Source organism: Caretta caretta, chromosome 16 (assembly GCF_965140235.1).
Source record: "Caretta caretta isolate rCarCar2 chromosome 16, rCarCar1.hap1, whole genome shotgun sequence".
NCBI lineage: Eukaryota > Metazoa > Chordata > Testudines > Cheloniidae > Caretta > Caretta caretta.
Genome location: NC_134221.1, coordinates 2,762,330 through 2,788,905, shown reverse-complemented (window position 1 = coordinate 2,788,905; position 26,576 = coordinate 2,762,330). Strand labels below are relative to the sequence as shown.

The following is a 26,576-nucleotide window of genomic DNA, read 5'->3' as shown; positions in this document are numbered from 1 at the left end:
TTGGGGGTTCTCTCGGGGTCTGCTGCGTGAGGTATCTGCGCAGAGCTGGGGCAGTACACAGAGGGAACACGCCCGCAGCCGACTGTTATCATTATCGAACAAGAGCAGAGCACCACACCGGAAGCTACCGACAACATTCATCTATATGTCTGACAATATTGTTCTTTATTATAGTTTCAACCAGTTTGCCCAGTGTTGAAGTCAGGCTTACATGCCTGTAATTACCGAGATCACCTCTGGAGCCATTTTTAAAAATGGACACTGATATAATAGTGCTTTGCACTAGTGTAAGGGAGCGTAGGCTGGTGCAGCTATTGAGGTAAAAATCCCCCTAACCATCAGGGCTGGCTCTAGGCACCAGCAAAACAAGCAGGTGCTTGGGGTGGCCCATTTCTAGGGGCAGCATTCTGGCGCCTGCCATGCCGCCCCTAGAAATGTGCCCCCACGGCCTCAGCTCACCTGCCGCAGGAGGCAATGGGGGGGATGCAGCACACCCGGGGGGGAGGCGGAGTGCGGGGGGTGGGGGGAGCTGCAGGAGGCAATGGGGGGGATACAGCACGCCCGGGGAGCAGGCGGAGCGGGGGGGTGAGGGGAGCCACAAAAGGCAAGGGGGGGGATGCAGCACGCCCGGGGGGCAGGCGGAGCGGGGATGGGTGGTGGGAGCCGCAGGAGGCAATGGGGGGATGCAGCACGCTCGGGGGGCAGGCGGAGCGGGGAGTGGGTGGGGGGACCCGCAGGAGGCAATGGGGGGGATGCAGCACACCCGGGGAACAAGGCGGAGTGGGGGGGGTGAGGGGAGCCGCAGGAGGCAATGGGGGGATGCAGCACGCCCGGGGGGCAGGCGGAGCGGGGGGGTGGGGTAGGGGGACCCGCAGGAGGCAATGGGGGGGATGCAGCACGCCCAGGGGGCAGGCGGAGCGGGGTGGGGGGACCCGCAGGGGGCAATGGGGGGATGCAGCACGCCCGGGGGGGGGCAGGCGGAGCGGGGGGGAGGTAGGGGGACCCGCAGGGGGCAATGGGGGGATGCAGCACGCCCGGGGGGGGCAGGCGGAGCGGGATGGGGGGACCCGCAGGGGGCAATGGGGGGATGCAGCACGCCCGGGGGGGGCAGGCGGAGCGGGGTGGGGGGACCCACAGGGGGCAATGGGGGGATGCAGCACGCCCGGGGGGGGCAGGCGGAGCGGGGTGGGGGGACCCGCAGGGGGCAATGGGGGGATGCAGCACGCCCGGGGGGGGCAGGCGGAGCGGGGGGACCCGCAGGGGGCAATGGGGGGATGCAGCACGCCCGGGGGGGGGCAGGCGGAGCGGGGTGGGGGGACCCGCAGGGGGCAATGGGGGGATGCAGCTCGCCCGGGGGGCAGGCGGAGCGGGGTGGGGGGACCCGCAGGGGGCAATGGGGGGGATGCAGCACGCCCGGGGGGGGCAGGCGGAGCGGGGTGGGGGGACCCGCAGGGGGCAATGGGGGGATGCAGCTCGCCCGGGGGGGGCAGGCGGAGCGGGGTGGGGGGACCCGCAGGGGGCAATGGGGGGATGCAGCACGCCCGGGGGGCAGGCGGAGCGGGGTGGGGGGACCCGCAGGGGGCAATGGGGGGGATGCAGCACGCCCGGGGGGGGCAGGCGGAGCGGGGGGACCCGCAGGGGGCAATGGGGGGATGCAGCACGCCCGGGGGGGGCAGGCGGAGCGGGGGGGTGGGGGGACCCGCAGGGGGCAATGGGGGGATGCAGCACGCCCGGGGGGGGCAGGCGGAGCGGGGGGGTGGGGGGACCCGCAGGGGGCAATGGGGGGATGCAGCTCGCCCGGGGGGCAGGCGGAGCGGGGGGTTTGGGGCAGGCCGGGGACGCGGTGGAGCCGCGGGGGACGGGGAGGCCGGACAGCCTGTGGCTCGGGGCGGCGGAGGTCCCGGGGCCGGCGCTGCCCAGCAAACTCCTGCCCCAGCCACGCCCCCGAGCGCGGAGCCAGCCGCAGCCCCGCGTCCCTCGCCGCTCAGCCCGGCCCCGCCCCCGCCCCCGCCCCCGAGCCGCGTCCGCGCGGGCCCAGAAGCGTGTTGACGCCGAAGCCTATTGAGACAAGGCGCCCCGAAGTCCCACCCTCCAGAAGGCGTCATTCTCACCCAGTAAGGCAACGTATTTAATGAGTGGCGCGTATGTGCACCAATCAGCGCGCCGATCGTCCGCACAGCCGTTCCGGTTCGGGACCCCTCTCTCATCCAATCAGTGCAAGTCTACTTGAGGAGTGACAGGCAGGTCGCCCTATGAGCGGCGGGCTGGAGAGCGCAAGAGGAGGCTGCGCTGCGGGCGGAGTCGGTCGGTGCCATGGCGGAGAGCGACTGGGACACGGTCACGGTGCTGCGCAAGAAGGGGCCGAGCGCGGCCCAGGCCAAGTCCAAGCAGGTCAGGGGGTGCCCGGAGCCCGGGCCGGGGCTGTCCGAGCGGGTCCCGTCGGCCCGGCCCCTCCCTGGCTGCGGGCCGGGTCCCCTCAGGCGCTGGCTGAGCCCGCGGGGGAGGAGGCGCGGGGCGGGCCCGGCCCGGCTCCCCGCAGCCGCTGCCCGGGGCCCGGCTCCCCGCAGCCGCTGCCCGGGGCCCGGCTCCCCGCAGCCGCTGCCCGGGGCCCGGCTCCCCGCAGCCGCTGCCGTGTGCTGGGCGGGGCGGGGCGGGGCTCACCGGCCGGGGCCGGGCGGCCGCCGCGCCCCGCTCGCGCTCGGGGGCTGGCTGCGGGGCGGGCGCGGCGCGGGACTCGCGGCGGCGCGGGGCTGTGGGACCCGCGCCGCCGCTCTCTGCGCGGCCTTGTGCGGATGGCTGGAAGCGGGGCGCCCTGCTGCGCGCCGAGTAGCGCTCGCTGGGGTCCTTGCCCTGCTCGCCACCCAGCACCCCTCTTGGGAGCGGGCTGGATATTGGCTGCTGGCGGGGGCCTTTTGTTGAGGGCATAGCCGTGCTGGGCGGGATGCTCCCCCCGGGGCCCCGCGCCCCGCCTCCTGGGGCTGGAGCCTGGGCAGCTTAGCTTCATGGTGCCCCCTGAGCCCAGGGGCCCTGGGCAGTTGCCCTGCTGGCTACCTCCTAACGCGAGCCCTGGCTTGTATCCGCAGAAAACCAGGTGCTGTGGCGCAGGGGGGCCGTGGAGTTTGTGTAGCCTGTTGGGGGGGCTCCGAAAGAGAGAGGTTGAGACCCCCCGCTCCAGTAAACGGTCCGAACGCAGAATCCGGTCACTGCTCGGCCGCAGCGCGGCTGGAAGGAGTGTGACATAGAAAAGGGGGCTTTGTCTGGCTTGGTGTGGTCCATTGCTGGCACGTGTAGGGTGGCTTTTTTCTAATAACTTGGTGTCTGTGCAGGAAGATTAATTCACCTAGATTATTGTACAGTGACAAATGGCTGCTGGTCTCTCGTGTGACATCTTGGTGCTTTCCATCTTTTTTGCTGAAAAGACAGAATTGACACTGAGGCTTCACTCTTATCCAGGAAAAGCACTGACTTGGCAAGATATAATGTTGCCCCTTGAATTGCTACTTCTAGTAGGAATAAGATGGAATACAGCTGGAAATACAGAATTGCAGATAATGTAGTTCATCTTTCAATATATGACCCTGCTGACCAGGCTGAGAGGGGCATTTGGCACAGATTCTAAAAATTAATCTCTCTCTTAAGCTCCTCCAGTGTTGCACTGGCTTGTTCTTGTGTGCGTTCGGACATTCAGTGGCTTTCAAAGGTCTTACCCCCATTAAAGATAGAGAACAGATAATTTACTGTATATTAAAAATAATATTTCAAAACTGCTGTGCATCAAATAAGCTGGCTGATGCAACATAATGGGGTGGAGCCGAAACAAGTATAAACTACTTGGAGTGTATGTCCTGCCCCAACCCCAAAGGAAGGAGCTTTTGACACACATCTAGTACTGCAGTTCTCCTATGGTCTATTTCACTTTTAAGGATTTTTGTGATTGGACAACAGCTTTGGGAAGAAGCTGCTGCAAACTTCCCAAGTTCATATTACTTATTTCACATGTGGGTTCATTGCCTGAAAACAAAGTCATGTAGCTGTTTGGTGCAACTACTGTTGGGTGGCAATAAAAATGAACACAATTCCTAACTGAAAACAGTCCATCTGTGAACAGTTGTACAAAAAACCTGTATGATAACCATCTCTTAGCTGTTTCGTAATCATCTGTCACCTTGATCCTTTTGCCCCTCATGGTAGGGCAGCTGAATACCAAATTCTGTGACCTTTGCCTATCATCTGTTTGTTCCTAGGTAACTCTAAAAGTTCCAAGGTGAAACTGGAGCATGTGGTTTTGGTATCAGTGGAGATAAGTACTTTTCTCCATTAACTTGTACTTAGTTGGAGTTTGTGTTTAATAATACTAATGGTTAGTGCTGCATTTTGTTTACTGGCTACTTAAAAAATAACCATCTATAGCAGGGGCAGCTCTAGCAATTTTGCTGCCCCAAGCAGCTGCCGCCAAATTGCCACCGCCACAACAGTGGCAGAGCAGCTGCCGAATTGCCGCCACGGGACATGGACTGCCGCCCCGTTCTAATTGCCACCCCAAGCATCTGCTTGGAAAGCTGGTGCCTGGAGCCGGCCCTGATCTATAGTCTACGTATCAGGGGGTAGCTGCGTTAGTCTGTGTCCACAAAAACAATGAGGAGTCCGGTGGCACCTTAAAGACTAACAGTTTTATGCATCTCCATGCATCTGAAAAAGTGGGTTTTTTATGCATGAAAGCTTATGCCCAAAGAAATCTATTGGTCTTTAAGATGCCACCAGACTTCTCATCTATAGTCTAATTATTTTAGGAGAGCAAGTGGATAAGTTAGCTAGGTATGGAAACAATCTCTTATCCAACTGTGAGAAGTCATAAAAGAGCATTTCTGTGTATGACTTGAAACAGTTTTTTTTTCCTGACAAGTTTGTACACAGTTACTCTTTAACTAGACAAAAATGATGACCTCAGCAAAACATCTGAGTGAATGAGATTAGACCATATGTAAGGTTAAGATTCTGTCACGGGTATTCAGGTCACGGGCAATAAACAGAAATTTATGGAAGCCTGTGACCTGTCTCTGACTTTCACTAAAAATACCCTGGGGAGCAAAAGGAGGAACAAACAGCACTGCCAGGGCTTGCAGTTGCTCCAGCCCCACCGATGCTCCTGTGGCAGGGGCTAACTGCTTCTTCTCCAGCCCCAAGAGGGCTGACCACACTCCAGCTGCTACTCCAGAGGGTTGGGGCCCAGCACCATAGCAGAGGTCCCCTGGGCAGGCTGCTGGCTAGCTGTTTTGGGGGCCCCGGGGCAGGGTGCTGGCTCTGCCCCGCCCCAGAAGAAGTCATGAAGGTCCTGGAAAGTCATGGAATCTGTAACTTCCATAAGAGAATTGTATCCTTAACCATGTCTTCAGATATATGCAGCTTCAGGGTCTGTCTGCAGTGCAATGTAAGCCCAAGTTTAGTAGAACTCAAGTTAGCAGACCCTGGGTTTGTTAATTTAGGGCTTGAGTGTCTACACTGAATTATGTGAGCCCGAGTCCAACCACCCATGTCCTAGACTTCCTAGTGCCTTCCCAAAATGTGGCCACTCTAGCCCTTTGTTTGTGGTGCAGTGTGGGAAAACTTGGCTGTCCACCAAACCTGACTATCCAGAGGACAAAGAAAATCAGCCCGTGGGATTGTGGAATATTTTCGGCAGACTCCTCAAACACCAGTCCAGTGGGACTGCATCTACACTTCAAAGCAATAGGGATTGAATCCTGGATCCCCGCTTGATTCAGGCTCAGACCCTTCACCCTCAAGGGGTCCTGGGACTCTAGGTCAGAGCCGTGAGTCAGAGGAGCACCTGTCCTGCCCCCAAGCTTCATACCACATTCGGGTGCAGTTTGCAGCAGGGTGGGAGATGCCACCCCTACTCTCCCACTCTGTCTTCCACTGCGGCTGCCGCTGGCCAAGCTGCTCCCCCATGTGTCTGGTCTCACTAAGCTGGGTGAGAGGACAGGGCCTGTCTGTTGCTGCCTCTGGCTCAGGAGTTGGTGCTTCAGCTGCTGCTATACTGAAAAAGTGCTTGGTGTGCTGACACACTCAGGTTCACACTTAATCTCCCTCACACACTAGTGGTGGTGCTGTTACTACTTGGTACTTCCCGTCGAAATGCACATCTAGTCTCTGTGGTTTTTTTTCTTTAAAAAGTTCTTTAAGAACTACAGTGCTTATTTTAGTTTTTTTGACTGGTTCTGTCTATTTCATAGTTTTGTTTTTCTTTCTTATGCTTAAATTTAATTCTTTGAGTAGTGAGTTCTAAAATGCCTAACTGGTCCTGGCTGGAGTAATTTATCATTATTACTGACCATGTTGAGCTTTGTCAATCATTGTTTAAAGTGATACAATCAAATAATGTGATCCTTCTTGAATGTAAATTTAGCTTGTACTCCCCTTAGCAATGCCAGTTTAAAAAAAATTAGCTAAACGCACAACTTCAGACACACTACAGATGAAGGTTATTTATTTTCAAATAGTATTTTTAGTTATATCTGTAAAATAACTTAAAATTCATAGGAAAACAAATGCGGTTCCAAGTCTGATACTAATAGCAATGATGGAGTCAAATGTTAGTGAGTCAGATACGTGATTGTGATCAGTAAATATAAATGCCAAAATAATTAGAAAAATTTCCCATTCTTAATAAGAGGAAAAAAAGTAATCACATGTTAAAATTAAATACATTTTTAGTAGTGTGAAAACAATTGACTAAAATAGAGTAGATAGTGGCAGTAACACAGAACATCTGTTAGAGAAAGGAAGCCTATTTTATTTATCTCTACTAAAGGTAGTGTATAAAGTATCAGACGTGTGTTTCTGATACCTTGTAAGGCTCCAAAATTGATACCTCAAGGCTTGGGATTGGGAATATCTTGTTGTATTGTCTCCTGATATTTTAAATTTATGTGTAAATTTAGAACAATGGCTTTAATTGGGGTTTGTATATTTTTTCTTTATATAGTAATTAGGAGTACTGTATCTAAGGGTATATTTACACTACAAAGTTAAGTTGATTTTATGTTAATCGACATTGATCCGCCGATTTAAGCAAGTTGATCTTGTGTGTCCTCACTATGCTCATAGTGTCGGTGGAGTGCATCCTCCCTAGCAGGGCTTGCATCAATGCACAGAGCGCTGCACTATGGGTGAGTGCATGGAGCTGAGTGGAATTTTGGGTTGGGCTTACGATGCCTCATGGGACCAAAACATTTGCGCGGGTGGTTATAACATGGCGTTAGCCTCCCATGATGCACTTACCTCCCTCTCTCCCTGAAATGCACAGCAAAGAAACCAAGCCTTTTTCGCGCCTTTTTTCCTAAACCTGGGTTACCCGCGCAGACGCCATAGCATGGCAAGCGTGGACTCTGATCAGCTGTACACTGTTGTTGTGAGCATTACAAACACCTCATGTCTTATCCTGCAGTATATACTGAGCCGAAGCAGGAACAATGTGATGCCACGCAAGCAGCCCTGCTGGAAGCCATGGACCGGAGCAATTAGCAGATGCTGGCAACAGTCACGCATCACCTTGACATGGTGGAACACCGCTTCTGGGCCCAGGAAACAAGCACTGACTGGTGGGACCGCATAGTTATACAGCTATGGGATGACGAGCAGTGGCCGCAGAACTTTCGAATGCGTAAGGCCACTTTCATGGAACTGTGTGAGGAGCTTTCCCCAGCCCTAAAGCGCAGCAATAGTAAAATGAGAGCTGCTCTGACAGTTGAGAAGCGAGTGGCGATAGCTCTCTGGAAGCTTGCAATGTCAGACTGCTACCGATTAGTGGGGAATCAACTTGGAGTGGGTAAATCTACCGTGGGGTCTGCTGTGATCCAAGTTTCCAGGGCAATCAATAGACTTCTGGTACGAAGGACAGTGACTCTGGGCAACATGCAGGGCATAGTGGATGGTTTTGCCACTATGCGGTTCCCTAACTGCTGTGGGACTGTAGACGGAACACATGTGTGTTGTTCCTTACCAAGCTGTTTCCTTCATTGCATTTTCTCCCCTGTAAACTCCACCCCCACTAACCACAGTGTACTGATGAATGAGGAGAAAAGGCTCTTCAATCTGTAAAGTTTTATTATGGTCACAAACACACAGACAGCAAAGAAAAGTAAGATTACTTGGGGCAAAAAGGGCTGCTGATACTGCGGGGGCGGGAACAAGGAAAGCTTGCTTACAGATGCACTGCAATAACCATCAAAGGTGCGGGAACGGGCACCTTCTGGTCCTTGTACCCTCCCCTGGTATTGAGTGCTCCTCTCCCCCCCTCCCCCAGATGTTTGTGGGGGGCAGGGAGGATGTAGAACTGGGTGATGATGGCAGCAGGTTCAGCAATGGCTCCAGAGGGATTCAAGCATCCAGCTGCCTTTCTTGAGCCTCAATCGGACGTCTAATCATAGAATATCTGGGTTGGAAGGGACCTCAGGAGATCTAGTCCAACCCCCTGCTCAAAGCAGGACCAGTTTTTGCCCCAGATCCCTAAATGGCCCCCTCAAGGATTGAACTCAAAACCCTGGGTTTATCAGGCCAATGCTTAAACCACTGAGCTATCCCTCCCCCTATGTCTGTTTGTTCCTTCATAATCCACAGCATCTCTTCCTCGGTGGCACGCTCTTGTTCCCTACATGCTGTCCTTATGCAGGCTGTCACGCAGTGTAATCCTCCATGCTCTGAGCTCCGTCTTGTCACTCTTGGAGGCGTGCATTAATTCATTGAACAAGTCCTCCCAAGTAGTCTTTTTCTGCCTTCTAATCTGGGAAAGTCTCTGCTCCAGTGTGGAGGATGTGCCAATGGACAGGTTTCAGCTGTAAAGAATACAAAGCACAAGGGTAGCATTGACAGTGCATGCATTGTTTCTGGTGCAAGGTTAATTCTTTTATAAAAAGAAACATCCCTCAATGCACTTCCCTGCAAGCCACAACGTAATCACAACCACTGGCTATTGCAGGAGTTGGTTTGCTGCTCCAGCCATGGTGTGTAGTCCACGAGGCATGGGTGAGAGGTCTTGTCTTCACAAAAGCTGCAGCACATTCTTGGGATCACAGGTTGGAACTTGAGAAAAGGCCCCTTTTCCCCTAGCAACCTTGATATTGCTTGAGGACAGGCACCAGTGTCAAGCTCTGCAAATAGTTTGGTTGTTACAAAAGTGGCACTGGGTTGGGGGCGGGGGGAAAGGAGACAAACAGGAAACATCCGCCTCCCCATTTTTAAGTGCTGGTTGCAATATGTGATGATCCCTTCCAACCACAACCAGAGCACACTTGGGAAAGTGTGGTTCTGTGACTGAGAATTCACCAAATGGGGTGGATTACTTGTCAAATTGCTTGTGGTTTAAGGGCTAGCATTTAAAACTCCCCCCGTTTCCCCTAGGTGACCACATACAATATCACTTTCCTGAGGGTAAGGGAGGCGGAAAGGGAGCAAATGCTGCAAGCGTCTGGGTACAGACCTGGTCCTTATGCTGCAGTGCTGTGCCCCGCAATGATGCCAGCAGAGTTAATACTGGAGTGGCGGGGGAAAGTATCCTACCGTGGTGGACGAAATAAGGCAGCCCTTCCCAAAACCTTCTGCAAAGGATTGCAGAGTACCTCCATGAAAGCTTCCTAGAGATCTCCATGAAGGATTCCAGGGCCATCCCCATGCACATAAACAGTCTTTTGGAGAGCTCCCTCTGCATAGCTGGAGTGGTCACCGATACCCACGACACCTCCTTTTTTCTTCAGATTCAACATTAAAAATAATAGCATGTAACCCCGACAGTTTGATTGGAAATGTGGACTCACCAGAGGTGTCTTCCCGGGCATCATGCTCTGCCGGCAATTGGTCCTGTGTGGGGATGTGCTCCAGAGTTTAAAAAGGGTTCTTGGCTGTTGAGGGAGAATGGATCCTTCGCTTGCCTGTCCTGCATTCTCCTCCTCTTCCTCATCAACAATGTCCTTGTTGTTGCTTGAGGTCGCCCGGGGCTCCTGGGAGGTATCCATGGAGCATTTTGGGGTAGTGATGGGGTTGCCGCCAAGAATCACATGCAGCTCCTCATAGAAGTGGCATGTCTGTGGATCAGAACCAGAGTGACTGTTTGCCTCCCTTTATCTTCTGGTATGCTTGCTGAAGCACCTTTATTTTCATGTCGCACTTCTGTGTGTCCGTGTTGTATCCCTTTTCCCCAATGCCCTGTGTGATTTTGGCAAAGATGTCAGCATTTCTTCTGCTGGATCGGAGCTCTGCCTGCACAGACTCTTATCCCCACACAGCAATAAGATCCAGCACCTCCTGTGTACTCCATGCTGGAGCACATTTGCGGCCTTGAGCATCCATGTCAGCTATGCTGACAAGCTCTCCATGCTGATCAAACAGGAAATGAAAATTCAAAAGTTTCCAGGGCTTTAACAGGGGGGCAACTGTTTTCTGTGTACCTGGCTGATGTGCAGTGGAGTTGAAAGTGCTCTCCAGAGTGGTCAAAGCAGAGCACTGTGGGACGACACCTGGAGGCCAGTTCATTCAAATTACACAACACCGTGTCTACACTATCCCCATGTCAACCCTTGGATGTCGAATCAAGCGCTGTGCCTCTCATGGAGGTGGAGTACAAAGTTGACTTTATAGGCCCTTGAGGTCAGCGGAAGGGGACTCAGTAGTATAGACACATAAGTTATTAAATTGACCTAACGCGGCTTATGTCGACCTAACTTTGTAGTGTAGACCAGGCCTAGGTTATCAGGTGCCTTAAGTAGCCCCTTGAATCATGGGTAAAGTTGCTGTCTTCCCCCACTCCACCGGTCTGAAATTGCACCCCTACCTTGGGTTTTCATGATTTATGTGTAGATGGTGGATTAGGCTTGAGCCTGAGTTCAAACCTGGGACTTAAATTGCAGTCTAGACACACCTCTAGACATTATCCTAGCCCATTTTACATTGCTTTCTCGATAATAAGGACTATAAAGCAATGTTTCTTTCTCAAACTGGGTGAAGGAAGATTAAAATCCACATAACATAATTTTTTTCTCCAGAACATCCAAAATGTTTCTATTAATATGGAGAGTTCTTCCAATGTACTTCTCAGAACTAATAAATCTCCTATCCAACTGCCAAAGCAGGCTACTTCCTTTCCTCTCCTCTTGTAGCAAAGTCATTGCGGTTGCCTGGATACATGCTCAGGGAGGTTTTTTTTTTTGCTAGCAGCTTGGCTGTTTGAGGATAAATCATTCTTTGTTAAAGTGTTTAAATAGTGGTCTGTGCCTTATGTTAATGGAACTAATCTTGATAAAGTTAAATTTCTTATTTCTAGGCAATCTTAGCAGCTCAGAGAAGAGGAGAAGATGTAGAGACCTCCAAGAAATGTAGGTATTTCTGTCTCGGGGGTGGGTAGGGAAGGCCAGTTTCATGTTTTCCTTTAACTTCATAGTTACCCCTGTCACAGTTTTAGGGTTAACTGCACACATGTACCCCAGCATTCCTCAAGGGTACCCACTTCAGATTTCAGGGTCCCAGCCCTTGCGTCTCTCAGACAGGGACCTTATCTCTCTTCCTCCAGACTTGGGGACTTAGGGTTTTTGCAGCACCTCTGTGATTTTCCCCAGCACTCTTTAAACTTTCTCCAGGGGTTACAACAGTGTGTGCTAGTTACAAAGCAAATTGCATTTAATCGTAGGGAACATATTAAACAAATAAAAGTTCCCATATGCATGGCAGAAGCTTACCAAAGGTCACCCATTCATCCTAGGTGGTCCTAATAAGCCAAAGTCTTTCCAACCCTTCTGCAAGGGTTTCCCTCATAGAATATCAGGGTTGGAAGGGACCTCAGGAGGTCATCTAGTCCAACCCCCTGCTCAAAGCAGGACCAATCCCCAACTAAATCATCCCAGCCAGGGCTTTGTCAAGCCTGACCTTAAAAACCTCAAAGGAAGGAGTTTCCACCACCTCCCTGGGTAACTATTCCAGTGCTTCACCACCCTCCTAGTGAAAAAGGTTTTCCTAATATCCAATCTTCCGTCCTCTCTCTCACAGAAGGTTGTGGCCATTTGCTGAATTAGAAAAAAGACCCATGTGTCAGTTTAATCTCTGGGATTTTTTTATGCCAAAAACCTTTTCATTGTCTGTTGGTCTCTGGAAAACCCAGTTTGAACCATTACGTGCCAACCTCCCCCAGGGGTGATACCTCTCTGGAGGTGTTTGCATCCTGAGTGATTCACCTTAATCCCACTGGCTGCCAAACAGCTGAGAGGGAGGAGGAGTTGCTGATCAGTGGGACAATCTTCCCCCCCCCCCCCCATGGTGTTGGCACCTGAACTTTTACACTGCTCTGACTGTAAAGTGGGCCCTTATAGTGGGTATAAACATCATTTACTCCTAAATCAAGGCCCCTTTATGCTTACTGAATTATGTAAAAAGGACTTGGTGTAACTGAGAATTGAGCTCTGTATTTTTTTAAAAAAATACTTGCTTTTTACATAAATGAATTCGTTTATGTGTATTGCATTTACAAAACTCTAAAAACAGATAGTCTCTTTTGGAAAACTACCAAAAATATAATTTTGGCTAAAATTCTTTAATCCAAAAATGCAGCTTGGAGCAAATATCTAAAAGATAAGATCCTAGTGGCTGATGTATATAAAATAGAACTGTTACAGCATCTTTAACCATAGCAACACTGTTATGCAGTAGAGCTAAAATAATACATATTTCCATAAATTCACTCTTTCAAAATACAAGAAGTGAGATATATAAAATAGCTATTGCACTAGTTTTTAATTATGAATTAAATCGTTACAGATGTTGGAACTCTTGCAGTCTATTATATTGACAACCTATTTAAAGTTCTTTAAGAAGTGTAAACATGTATTTACATAATACAGTGTAATGGTACTATTCTGTCTGTACTTTATGTGGATTTCCCCCTAAAAACCTTAGAGAAAATAATGAATATTTAAGACCTCTAAACTCTCAACAGTCCTTCAGTCGTTTTCGTTTTGCAGAGGTCTCAGGTCAGGCTCTGACAATACATAATATATGTGCTTCAATAGTTAAGGATAATAGGGAAAGGTTAAGAAAACAATGGGGAGAAGTTAAGAATGGTGAATGTTGATTTTTTAAATTTGTGCATTTCCTTTCTAGATGTTGATTGTAATAATGTAATCCAGAAAAGGATAAAACACATCTCTAGCTCATTAAAGTACCCTCTTCTAATAAAGTTTGCTATATGTAATGATCAGACTTGAAAACAAATATAAATTTAAGTGGAAATAAAGGAGAAGGGGGATCCAGGATAGTCCTATTTTTTTTTTTTTGTCAAGGTCTATATTTCTTGGCCAAGGTACAGTCAAAGTCTGGACTCCAGAAAAACATTTTTCACAAAAAGAAAAGGAGTACTTGTAGCACCTTAGAGACTAACTAATTTATTTGAGCATGAGCTTTCGTGAGCTACAGCTCACTTCATCAGATGTATACCGTGGAAACTGCAGCAGACTTTATATACACACAGAGATCATGAAACAATACCTCCTCCCACCCCACTGTCCTGCTGGTAATAGCTTATCTAAAGTGACCTGATGATCACTTTAGATAAGCTATTACCAGCAGGACAGTGGGGTGGGAGGAGGTATTGTTTCATGATCTCTGTGTGTATATAAAGTCTGCTGCAGTTTCCACGGTATACATCTGATGAAGTGAGCTGTAGCTCACGAAAGCTCATGCTCAAATAAATTGGTTAGTCTCTAAGGTGCTACAAGTACTCCTTTTCTTTTTGCGAATACAGACTAACATGGCTGTTACTCTGAAACCTGTCATTTTTCACAAAGCAAGTGCACCTGTTCAACAAATGCATACAATGCTGTGCATTAATAATATATCCAGGGCATATTGCTTATATTGTTAAATGAAATGAAACCACTGTATAACTTAAAAATAACCTCCAAGAAAGATGTAATAAATTACATCTGAGACTTTGAAAAAGTACATAAATAAAATGTCAAATAGATGTAAATATTAGCATTAAAACACTTAAAGAAAACTGTTTTGTTTTGAATCTGTTTTGAGTTTATGAAGAGTATTAACTTTGATTTTGTAAAATAAAATTATTGTAGGCATATATAAAACCATATTTGAAACTTTCAAGCCTTTTGTGGCTTATTTAATATTCGTATCAGAGTTTGAAAGAAAACAGTCCGTACACATGAACTCTTTATCTTAGCTTTATGATTCAAGTCTGTCATTTAATAAAACACACCCACACACATGTATTAAGCATGTTAACATGAATAATCACTGTGAAATATCTGTGTTAACTTCAATATCACTACCGAGAATGAAATGCTACAGGGCAATACAAATTTAAAATAAAATATGGATGTTTAATATATAATAGTACTCACCATCAGTGGGGAAAGTGTGTGATGTTAGAAATTAAGGTCTCTTACAGCTTGAGAGAGTCTGTGATAACTGGAAATCTAATGAACTGCCAACAGCCAAAAGAGTGAAAACTTGGAGGGGAAGGGATTTTTATTCAGGTTGTTTAAAACTTTGTGGATTTTTGTTTTGTTTTTTTGTTGCTAATGCTGAATTATCTGTAGTGGTTAACATTTTGGGGAAGGAACATCTTTGTTCAAGAGTCAACACCCTCACCTCTTGGGTTATTCAGAGAGAACTAACAGTACATCCTCTGAGACCTTCAGTGGGTCCTGCAGTAAAACCAGGGGAAGCAGGAGTTGACACTGATCCCTTTAAAAAAATAAATAAATAAAACAAAAAAACCTTTCAGTCTCTTATATCTTAGCACAACAAGTGGGAGTACGCTAATGACAGTTGCAGAGGACACACAGTTGGGAGGTATTGCAGTATGGAGGAGGACCAGACTATCACATGTGAAGATCTGGATGACCTTGTAAGCTGGAGTAATAGAAATAGGATGAAATTTAATAGTGCAAGGTCATGCACTTAAGGACTAACAACAAGATTTTTTGCTATCTGCTGGGGACTTATCAGTTGGAAGTGACAGAAGAGGAGAAAGACCTGGGTGTATTGGCTGATCGTAGGATGACTGTGAGCTGCCAGTGTAATGCAGCTGTGAAGAAGGTTAATGCTGTCCTAAAATGCATCGGGGGAGGTATTTCCAGTAGAGACAGGGAGGTGTTAGTACCATTATACAAGGCACTGCTGAGCTCTCATCTGGAGTACTGTGTGCGGTTCTGGTCTCCCATGTTTAAGAAGGATGAATTCAAACGAACAGGTGCAGAGGACGGCTACTAGGATGATCCAAGGAATAGAAAATCTACCTTATGAGAGAAAAGGAGTACTTGTGGCACCTTAGAGACTAACCAATTTATTTGAGCATGAGCTTTCGTGAGCTACAGCTCACTTCATCAGATGTTTACCGTGGAAACTGCAGCAGACTTTATCTGCTGCAGTTTCCACGGTAAACATCTGATGAAGTGAGCTGTAGCTCACGAAAGCTCATGCTCAAATAAATTGGTTAGTCTCTAAGGTGCCACAAGTACTCCTTTTCTTTTTGCGAATACAGACTAACACGGCTGTTCCTCTGAAACCTACCTTATGAGAGGAAACTCAAAGAGCTTGTCTTGTTTAGCCTCACCAAAAGGTATAAATACATCAGAGGGATAAATACCAGGGAGGGGGAAGACTTATTTAAGTTAAGTACCTGTGGAGTCACAAGAACAAATGGATATAAACTGGCCATGAACAAGGTTAGCCTTGAAATTAAATGAAGGTTTCTAACCATCAGAGGAGAGGAATGAAGTTCTGGAACAGCCTTCTAAGGGGAGCAGTGGGGGCAAAAAAACCTAACTGGCTTCAAGACCTGAGCTTGATAAATTTATGGAGGGGATGGTATGATGCGGCTGTCTACAATGGCATATGGTCCATTGATGACTGCCAATAGCAAAAAAACCCAATGTCTGGAAATGAGACACTAGATGGGGAGAGCTCTGAGTTACTACAGAGAATTTTTTTCCTGGGTATCTGCCTGGTGGGTCTTACCCACATGCACAGGCTCTAACTGATCACCATATTTGGGGTCGGAATTTTCCCCTGGGGTCAGATTGGCAGAAATGCTGTGGGTTTTTGTTTGTGGTTTTTTGTTTTTGCCTTCCTCTGCAGCATGTGGCGCTGGTTGCCTGCAGGTTTAAACTAGTGTAAATGGTGGATTCTCTGTAACTTGAAGTCTTTTAAACCATGATTTGAGGACTTCAGCAACTCAGCCAGAGCTTAGGGGTCTATTTCTAGGCGTGGGTGCAGGAGGTCAGACTAGATCAGTGGTTCTTGTCCAGGGCCCCCTGCGGAGCCATGAGCAGATTCAGGGGGTCTGCCAAAATAAACCAAAGAGCCAGCATTAAATTTTCTGGGGCCCAGGGCTGAACCCAAAGCCTGAGCCTCACTGCCCAGGGCTAAAGCCAAAGCCTGAGCAACTTAACTTCATGGGGCCCTGAACGGTTGCCCTGCTTGGTACCCCATAACACTGGCCCTGGTTTTTAATCTACTGGATACGCAGGAAAAACAGTTGTGGCACAGGTGGGCTGTGTTTTTTTGTAATATGTTGGGGGTGGGGGAGCCGTGGCTCTGAACAAGAGGTTGAGAAACCCTGGACTAGATGATCATGATGGTCCCTTCTGACCTTAAAGTCTATATACATTATAAGCAAAAAGGATATAAGCCCAATTTATATTATTTGCAGGTCACTTTGAAATTAAAATGTATATCAAGGAATGTTGGTTTGAAATGCGTTAGAGCTTTTTTAAACGATTAAAGTGCACTGTTGAGGGAAAGGTAACAATGTTTGGAATACCCTTATACTTCCAACACCATTTGGTTGGCAAATGCATGCACAAGAGGAAGGTAATTCTGCATGTTTGAAAAATCTGACAATAGAAATTCCTGAAATCCTTGACCACAAATGAAAATTAGTTCTACAGAAAGTCAAAACTGGAAATATTTGTAATCTAGTGAGAGTATAGACTTTTCAGGTGTATAGGCTGAGGTTTGGATGGAATTAGCTTTGTTGCTTGATTATGCAGTGTAATATTTTATGCATGTGTACTCAATGTGAATTGTGAGAGTATTTGGGTACTTAGCTACCTTCCCTCAAATGAGTGTACTTTAACTTCTCTTGGTCCATGTACGTTTTATTGAGTAACAGCTTGAAGGCCCTTCATACTCCACAGTGAACTAGACTTAAATTATGTGGTAGACTGGAAGTTCTATAGCAATTCAAAGTCAAATTAATATTTTAAACTGAAATATGAAAACCAATAAGCCAGTAGTCTGTGTTTTGGTAGTGCATTACATTTTATTCTGGCCCTAAATTTTCAGTTTTCAACATGCCACAGACTGCACTGTACAATTCCATCATACAAGTTGTGGTGGGAGTGGCAGGGGAGCTTGGAGTGCTTGGCAGCTGGGGTAGAGGGTTGCGGGTTAAAACATTAACAGGGTTTCTGGTAAAATGGCCAGCAGCATAGTTTAGATTGTTGTCATTAGGTTTCAGAGTCAAGCCAATTAAGATTAATAAAGCAGTTAACACCTCTCTCAAGTATTATTTCAGGCAGTCTGCAGGCAGCGTTGCCTCAGTTGCACTTAAGTTTTGTTTGGAAGGTTTTCTTTGCAATCATCAGTGCTGAATTTTTTTAATTAAAAGCTTAGGTTCTGAAGAGTGATTCTATGGTAACTTCTGCATCAGTGGAACTGATGGAATCTGGGGAAGATGGTTGGGAGATGTCCAGGTAACCTCTACACCGGATTTTAACATTGAGAGGGAAGAAAATGAAGAAAGAAAAGATACAGCTGTGGGTGGGAGAATGGACATAAGGAGGAAGGGTAGTGTACATACCAGTCTAATAGGTGATACTGGCGGTAGAATGACCATGCCTAATCGGGTAAAGAATGTGAGCGAGGCCAAATAGCAAAAATTAAGATGTTTGTACACCAATGCGAGGAGCCTAGGTAACAAAATGGAGGAACTAGAGCTACTGGTGCAGGAAATGAAACCAGATATTCTAGGGACAACAGAAACATGGTGGAATAGGAGTCATGACTGGACTACAGGTATTGAAGGGGATGTGCTGTTTAGGAAAGACAGAAATAAAGGTACAGGTGGTGGAGTAACATTTATATCAATGATGAGGTAGAATGTAAAGAAATAAGAAGCGATGGAATGGATAAGACAGTCTGTCTGGGCAAAAATCACATTGGGGAAGAAAGCTATATAGACTGGAGGACAAGTGCTAATAATAATAGGGCTCAGATTTTCCTAGATGCGATAGCTGATGGATTCCTTCACCAAGTAGTTGCTGAACCGACTAGAGGGGATGCCATTTTAGATTTGGTTTTGGTGAGTAGTGAGGACCTCCTAGAAGAAATGGTTGTAGGGGACAGCCTTGGTTTGAGCGATCATGGGCTAATTCAGTTCAAACTAAATGGAAGGATAAACAAAAAATAGATCTGCGACTAGGCTTTTTTATTTCAAAAGAGCTAACTTAAAAAAATTAAGGAAATTAGTTAGGGAAGTGGATTGGACTGAAGAACTTGTGGATCTAAAGGCAGAGGAGGCCTGGGATTACTTCAAGTCACAGCTGCAGAAGCTATCAGAAGCCTGCATCCAAAGAAAGGGGAAAAAATTCATAGGCAGGAGTTGTAGACCAAGCTGGATGAGCAAGCATCTCAGAGAAGTGATTAAGAAAAAGCAGCCTACAAGGAGTGGAAGATGAGAGGGATTAGCAAGGAAAGCTACCTTAATGAGATCAGTACGTGTAGGAATAAAGTGAGAAAGGCCAAAAGCCATGTAGAGTTGGACCTTGCAAAGGGAATTAAAACCAATAGTAAAAAGTTCTATAGCCATATAAATAAGAAGAAAACAAAGAGAGAAGAAGTGGGACTGCTAAACACTGAAGATGGAGTGGAGGTTAAGGATAATCAAGGCATGGCCCAATATCTAAACAAAGACTGAGGCAAAGTATTGAATGAGACTAATGAGGAGCTTAGGGATAATGGTAGGACGACAAATGGGAATGGGGAAATGGAGGTAGATATTACCACATCCGAGGTAGAAGCCAAACTTGAACAGCTTAATGGGGCTAAATCCAGGGGCCCAGATAATATTCTTGGATGAAGATTAAAGGAACTAGCACATGAAATTGCAAGCTCATTAGCAAAAATTTGTAATGAATCTGTAAACTCAGGGGTTGTACCATATGACTGGAGAATTGCTAACATAGTTCACTTTTTTCCTTTCTTAAAAATAGGATCTGGGTAACTATAGGCCTGTTAGTTGGACATCTGTAGTATGCAAGGTCTTGGAAAAAAATTTGAAGGAGAAAGTAATTAAGGACATTGAGGTCAATGGTACCTGGGATAAAATACAACATGGTTTTACAAAAGGTAGATTGTGTTAAACTAACCTGATCTCCTCCTTTGAGAAGGTAACAGATTTTTTTTTTTTAGACAAAGGAAATGCAGTTGATCTCATCTACCTCGATTTCAGTAAGGCACTTGATATGGTTCCACATGGAGAATTGTTAGCTAAATTGGAAAAGGTGGGGAAAAATATTAATATTGAAAGGTGGATAAGGAACTGGTTAAAGGGGAGAATACAGCAGGTCACACTGAAAGATGAACTGTCAGGCTGGAAGGAGGTTACTAGTGGAGTTCATCAGGGATCGGTTTTGGGACCAATTTTGTTTAATCTTTTTATTACTGACCTTGGCACAAAAAGCAGGAATGTGCTAATAAAGTTTGCGGATGACGCAAAGCTGGGAGGTATTGCCAATACAGAGAAGAACCAGGATATCCTACAAGAGGATCTGGATGACCTTGTAAACTGGAGTAATAGGATGAAATTTAATAGTGAAAAGTGCAAGGTTATGTATTTAGGGATTAATAACAAGAATTTTTGTTATAAACTGGGGGCGCATCTCTTAGAAGTAACGGAGGAGAAGGACCTCTGAGTATTGGTTGATCACATGAGCCGCCAATGTGATATGGCCATAAAAAAAAGCTAATGGGGTCTTGGGATGCATCAGGCGGGATATTTCCAGTAGAGATAAGGAGGTGTTAGTACCATTATACAAGGCACTGGTGAGACCGTGTCTGGAATATTGTGTGCAGTTCTGGTCTCCCATTTTTAAGAAAGATGAATTCAAACTGGAACAGGCACAGAGAAGGGCTACTAGGAATGGAAAACCTGTCTTATGAAAGGAGACTCAAGGAGCTTGGCTTGTTTAGTCTAACCAAAAGAAGGCTGAGGGGAGATATGATTGCTCTCTCTAAATATATCAGAGGGATAAATACCAGAGAGGGAGGAGAATTATTTAAGCTCAGTACCAGTGTGGACACAAGAATAAATGGATATAAACTGGCCATCAGGAAGTTTAGACTTGAAATTAGACGAAGGTTTCTAACCATCAGAGGAGTGAAGTTCTGGAACAACCTTCCAAGAGAAGCAGTGGGGGCAAAAGACATATATGGCTTCAAGACTAAGCTTGATAAGTTTATGGAGGGGATGATATGATGGGATAGCCTAATTCTGGCAATTAATTGATCTTCGACTATTAGTGGTAGATATGCCCAATGGCCTGTGATGGGATGTTAGATGGGGTGGGATCTGAGTTACTACAGAGAATTCTTTCCTTGGTGGCTGGCTGGTGAGTCTTGCCCACATGCTCAGGGTTTAGCTGATCGCCGTATTTGGGGTCGGGAAGGAATTTTCCTACAGGGGAGATTGGCAGAGGCCCTGGGGGTTTTTCGCCTTCCTCTGCAGAGTGGGGCACGGGTCACCTGCTGGAGGATTCTCTGCACCTCGAAGTCTTTAAATCACAATTTGAGGACTTCAGTAGCTCAGACGTAGGTGAGAGGTTTGTTACAGGAGTGGGTGGGTGAGATTCTGTGGCCTGCGTTGTGCAGGGGGCCAGACTGGACCATCATAATGGTCCCTTCTGACCTTAAAGTCTGATTGTATGATAAAGTTAATGGTGACGTGAATAGGTAGAGTGATGAATGCTGAAAATTCTACAAAGCTTGGGGAAGTTGATTGACTTTCATCAAAGTGCTTGTTCGCCATAGTACAGTTTTGACACTGCCTCTTCTTGATTTTGTTTTAAATGCTAGGGGCAGCAGGCCAAAACAAGCAGCATTCTATCACTAAGAACACAGCTAAGCTGGATCGGGAGACAGAGGAGCTGCACCATGACAGAGTCCCCCTTGAGGTGGGCAAAGTAATCCAGCAGGGCCGACAGAGCAAGGGCCTGACACAAAAGGATTTGGCCACGGTGAGTGCTTATCAGTGTCGTTTGGTCTCTACTCCTGCTTTTCCTTAGCCAGGCTCTGTGTATGTGAGGGAGCTGGGTTGTAAATGGTGTCAAATTAGCCTCCTGACCGGTAGATGGTGAGGAGGTATCATCAAGGGTTAATAGAAGACTTCAAAACTTTTCAGTTTACTGGCTAACTAGCAGCTCAGGTGGTGGACCAGGGACCTCTATCTGGAACCTGTGAGCTATGTTGTGGGCTGGAGTTAAAATGGCTTCCTCTTTAACTGACTTAGCCCTGGCATAGTAATTCCTGACATAAGGTGTTGAAAACCTATCTGTATCTGAGCTTTCAAACAGAAGTGTCTGCCATGCTGCTGGACTGCTGTAGCTTGTGGACACTCTCCACTATCGTTCTTGTATCCGATTTCTTGAGAGCGAGGCAGACCTTTTTACAATACAACTGTTATCGGCATGGTAGCACCCAGATAGAAGAAACCAGTGATGACAGGCAGAATTCACTCTTGCAAGCCTGGTGTACTTCTGAGAAGATGCAGCCACTCGTGTAATATGGGATGTCTTGGGTTTGTGTTTCTGAATGTTCACTATTTGTTAAACTGATGTGTTTAAAGCACATCTTCTTTTTAGAAAATAAATGAAAAACCACAAGTTATTGCTGACTACGAATGCGGAAGAGCAATCCCCAACAACCAGGTTCTGGGCAAGATCGAAAGAGCCATCGGTGAGTGTCAGATGCACAGTAGCTATCTAACCACTTCAGTGTGGGGGAGAGGGATGCTGCTGCTGCTGTCATTTGATTGTCTACATTTAGCTCCTTTCTGTTTGCACCCAGCAATTCTATAGGGAAACAGCATGTGTTGCTTTGCCGGTAGGATGCTTGCAGGGTTGATGTCAGTGCTGTTTCATAGGTTCACCTATGGCAGTGGTCACCAACCGGTCAATCGCGATCGACTGGTCGATCCTAGAGGATCTCTCGATCGATCGTGATCTCTAGTGGTGTAGCAGGGCTGCTGCTAAGGCAGACTCTCTGCCTTCCCTGGCCCCCCGCCCCTGGGGCTGCACTGGAAGCGGCCAGTGTGGCCCCAGGGGCGGGGAGCCAGGGGTCTCCCTCTGCGCGCTGCTCCTGCCTGCAAGCGCTGCCCCTGCAGCTCCCACTGGCCAGGAATGGGGAGCTGTGGCCAGTGGGAGCTGCAGGGGCAGTGCTTGTGGAGAAGGGCAGTGCGCAGAGCCACATGCCCCCAGCCCCTCCTCAGGGGCGGCAGCAGGCCTGGGTAGGCAGGGAGCCTGCCTTAGCGGCAGCCATGCTACACCACCAACTGGGAGCTGCTGGAGGTAAGTGCTGTCTGGTGGGAGGCTGCACCCCAGCCCTAGGAGCCCCCTCCTAGAGCCAGCACTCCAAACCCCCCTCCTGCACCCCAAGCCTCAGCTCTGCCCTCCCTCTCAGAGCCGCCACCACCCTGTGCCCCAGCCCTAGCCCAGTCAAAGTGAGTGAGGGTGCGGGAGAACAAGAAATGGACAGAGGTGGGATGGAGGGAGTGGGGCTTTGGGGAAGAGGCAGGGTAGATCCTGGGTTGCCCTTAAATTCAAAACGTGATCTTGGTGTAAAAAGGTTGGAGACCACTGACCTATGGGGTGTCACTTTGCATCCTAATGTTAAGATTGTTTCTGCTGATTTAGAAGCAGGAACTCCAAAGCTTTCAGCTCTCTGCAAGGATTGAAAACTCACATTGGTTCAGTGTCTGGGACTTGCTCTATGTCTGATAGTGATTTTTTTGGATGGCAGAGACCTGAAGGCCTTATGTAAATCCAAAGTCATGTATTTTGCAGTGAATACATTGTGCCATTGGAAGTGGGATAAGTTTATGAAGGAGATGATATGATATGGGATAACATGATTTTGTCAATTATCTTTAACTATTCATGGTAAATAGGCCCAATGGCCTGTGATGGGCTGGGATCTGAGTTGTGGCAGAGAATTCTTTCCTGGGTATCTGGCTGGCGAATCTTGCCCACATGCTCAGGGTTCAGCTGATCACCATATTTGGGTTCAGGAAGGAATTTTCCTCCAGGGCAGATTGGAAGAAGCCCTGGGGGGGTTTTCACCTTCCTCTGCAGCATGGGGCATGGGTCACTTGCTGGAGGATTCTCTGCACCTTGAAGTCTTTAAACCATGGTTTGAGGACTTCAATAGCTCAGACATAGGTGAGAGGTTTATTGCAAGAGTGGGTGGGTGAGATTCTGTGGCCTGCATTGTGCAGGAGGTCAGACTAGACAATCATAATGGTCCCTTCTGACCTTAATGGCTGAGTGCCCACTTTTCTAGTTATGCAAAGCCTTAATTTCATATTTGTAATGAACTAGGATATCTGCTGCTAAAACCATCTGAAATGGCTTTTGCAATGATGCTTAGTAGAGTGGTGCTTCTCAGACTAGTGACACCCCCCCCACCCCCAGGATTATTCTTTGGGCAATGACTCAGCTAATGGCCTGTAAGTTACCTGAGCAAGGGTCAGTTTTTCCAATTACCTGTTTCAGTTTCTTTTCAGTTATGTATAAAGCCTGATTTTTTTTCTTAAATAAATCTCCCTTTCTCCTCCTCTCTCTTCTGTGCTTGCTCTGTCTTGTAGTGGGTGACTTCTCCCTCCCTTCCCTCCCTCCCCTCCCTCCAGCCACCTTAGTTCATTTGTTGGGCTGTTGGAAGGTTCAGGGTGACAAGTATGTAGGGAGGACTCAAGGCAAACTGCTGAAAGTTGTCTCCTTTGTGTGTCATTCCAGGCCTTAAGCTACGTGGAAGGGATATTGGAAAACCACTTGAAGCTGGCCCAAAAGGGAAATGAAAACAAAGCCTCGAAATCAGTTTGTTCAGACTGATCTCATCTGGCTGGTGCTCTTTGACCACCAGAATCTCTCTTCATGTTGCCAAGCAGAACAAGAGGGTTTCAGACTTGCTTGGGGGGGGATGGGGACCTGCAGAATTTCTACCTTCTGTAAAAAGGCAAACTTAAGAAATGATTTTCCTGATTTTGTTTTTTCCTTTCTCCTTTCTGGAGATTAAGAAACTAAACCCAATAAATATTGCATCTAATTTTGCCAGAACAGTGTGTCTTGGTGTTCAGAAATAGCTATTGATAAGACAGTTGGGGTGATCTGAAGTAGGATAATTTAATTGGAGCAATTTTAAGGGAGGGTGGGTTGGGAGAGGTGGGGGTTGATCAGAATCCATATGGAAAAGGGGTGGGTTTGGGGCACTATATTGGAATGACGTTTATTTGTTCCTTCCAGCCTGTTTTAAAGAGATGTATAATAAAGTTTGTTACCCTTCAGTTGGCTGGTGTGATCATTCCTTGGGTCTGGAGGTGGCTCACCTCCCCAGTGCCTGTTTAGTGTGTGGGACTACACACAATGGAAAATGCACAGAGCACAGAGGAAATCACTGAAGTTCTAAAGTCAGAGAGCACAGGAGGAGTCAGATGTTGCCAGAAGCAGTGAAGTGAGATGTTCTTCTGCATGGCCTGGGAAAGCAGCCTTGACATCCGAAACAAGTCATGGTGTTGACTCTAGTGCAGTGGAGGTGGGTTCATAGAGCAAGGTCGTCACAAAGAAAGTGACTTAGACTAAACCAGGAAACTTCCAGCTAGTCAAAAATAAGTACTTCTACCCAGCACCATTCTCTTTTGTACCAAGCCAGTAGTTCCCAGTGGAACTGGACAAACTTCTTTTAACCAAAATGGGTGCAAATATTCTGAGCTTGCCAGGGCTCTTGCTAGAGATGACAGCTCAGTGTAACTTAGTGTAATGGCCTAGGTAAGGTCAGCACTGCATCTTATGACCTCTATATAGTACTGCAAGAGAGACTTACTGATGAAATCTGCACACTTCTCTCCTGAAATGAGTGCTGAAATGTAACCCTTTCCTTCAGCCAAGTTTTCAGAATGATGGTTCTGAAGAAGCTAGACTTGCATGACATATGCTTGTACTTGTACAGAGGCAGAACCAGTTGGCTAGCAGCTCTAGACTCTAGTCTGTGGTTCAGACTGCAGGCTTCTGATTAGCTTAAATGATGCTGTACTTCAGGGTCCACAAATACAGCTGTGGATTGTGGGGAAAAATAGGCTGAACAAGAATAATTCCTGTACAAATGGGCTTGTGCCAACTAATCTTCAAAAGCTGTTTGTTTAGCTGTGTGAAAAACGGAGGGCTTGGAACTCCCTTCATGTTCCTCAGTAGGACCTGCAGTGACCCCCACTTCATTCTCTCTGCTGCTCCCTGGAGCCCAGTTCACATGGGGAGTTTAGCTCATGCTCTGAATACTAATGCAATGCAACCATTTCAGTTACATGGCCCCTTCACCTTGATTTCTCCTCCGCATGCCTTTGAAGGGAAAAGCAGATGGTGAGATACAGTAAGTGGTTTGCCCAAGGTCATGCACAAACTCTGGCGGAGCTTGGACTTGAATCCAAGGCAGTGGCTGTAGCTATTGGACCTTCTATATCTAAGTTCCCCATTTTAGAATCATAGAATATCAGGGTTGGAAGGGACCCCAGGAGGTCATCTAGTCCAACCCCCTGCTCAAAGCAGGACCAATCCCCAATTTTTGCACCAGGTCCCTAAATGGCCCCCTCAAGGATTGAACACAGAACTCTGGGTTTAGCGGGCCAATGCTCAAACCACTGAGCTATCCCTCCCCCCAAGCCGGTCTTTGGACTTAAGGAGTTTCTGGTCACCAGCACTCAAGCACTTCTTTTTATTTGAAGGTAACTCCTGACATATTGAAGGTTGTATAGTGTTTACAAGATTAATAAAGGGTCAGATTAGGATTTTAGTCAAATGGCTTCTGAGATTGTAAAGGGGGAAATTGGTTTACAATAAGTACATAGCTGTACTTATTGTAAAATAACAGTACCAGATTGCTACAAAACAGGGCTATTTCTACCCTGCTCCTTGGAGGGGAAGTAATTCTTAAGTGCTCATAGCTGCTTTAATGCAATTACCCATGATTACTCTTGGAAGGATTAGATTATCATTACATGCCACTTACACCTCACCCTCCCAAAATAACCATTTCTATCAATCATGGAAACTGAGAGAAAAATGCTAACATGTTTTCAGATCACAGGCCCTGGTTCTCTTGGGAGACTTCAATCACCCTGATATCTGCTGGGAGAGCAATAGCATATCAGGGTTGGAAGGGACCTTCATGTCCCTTCATGTCAACTAAATCATCAAGCCAGGGCTTTGTCAAGCCTCACCTTAAAAACTTCTAAGGAAGCAGATTCCACCACC

General features: G+C 47.3%; 1 protein-coding gene across 3 annotated transcripts; it reads left to right on the top strand.

The window, feature by feature from the left end:
* Positions 1–2,237: 2,237 nt before the first annotated feature.
* Positions 2,238–24,616, top strand: EDF1 (endothelial differentiation related factor 1). 3 transcript variants are annotated; one of them, XM_048822884.2, is made up of 5 exons: positions 2,242–2,391; positions 11,315–11,366; positions 21,136–21,296; positions 21,921–22,014; positions 24,069–24,616. In XM_048822884.2, exons 1-5 carry the CDS (start codon positions 2,314–2,316, stop codon positions 24,128–24,130), a joined length of 447 nt encoding a protein of 148 aa, XP_048678841.1. In that variant the 5' UTR covers positions 2,242–2,313; the 3' UTR covers positions 24,131–24,616. The 3 variants fall into 3 exon arrangements, with proteins under 3 accessions (XP_048678840.1, XP_048678841.1, XP_074976721.1); XM_075120620.1 differs by lacking the exon at positions 2,242–2,391 and adding an exon at positions 7,616–7,663; XM_048822883.2 differs by lacking the exon at positions 11,315–11,366 and having other exon boundaries at positions 2,238–2,391.
* Positions 24,617–26,576: the final 1,960 nt, after the last annotated feature.

What these genes read in the sequence shown, in the direction of transcription:
- EDF1 (XM_048822883.2), top strand. Translation starts at nt 2,253, where the DNA reads ATGAGCGGCGGGCTGGAGAGCGCAAGAGGAGGCTGCGCTGCGGGCGGA. An exon ending in CCCAGGCCAAGTCCAAGCAG is followed by an intron (nt 2,392 to 21,135) that starts GTCAGGGGGTGC and finishes TTTAAATGCTAG; the next exon opens with GGGCAGCAGGCCAAAACAAG. An exon ending in CAAGATCGAAAGAGCCATCG is followed by an intron (nt 22,015 to 24,068) that starts GTGAGTGTCAGA and finishes GTGTCATTCCAG; the next exon opens with GCCTTAAGCTACGTGGAAGG.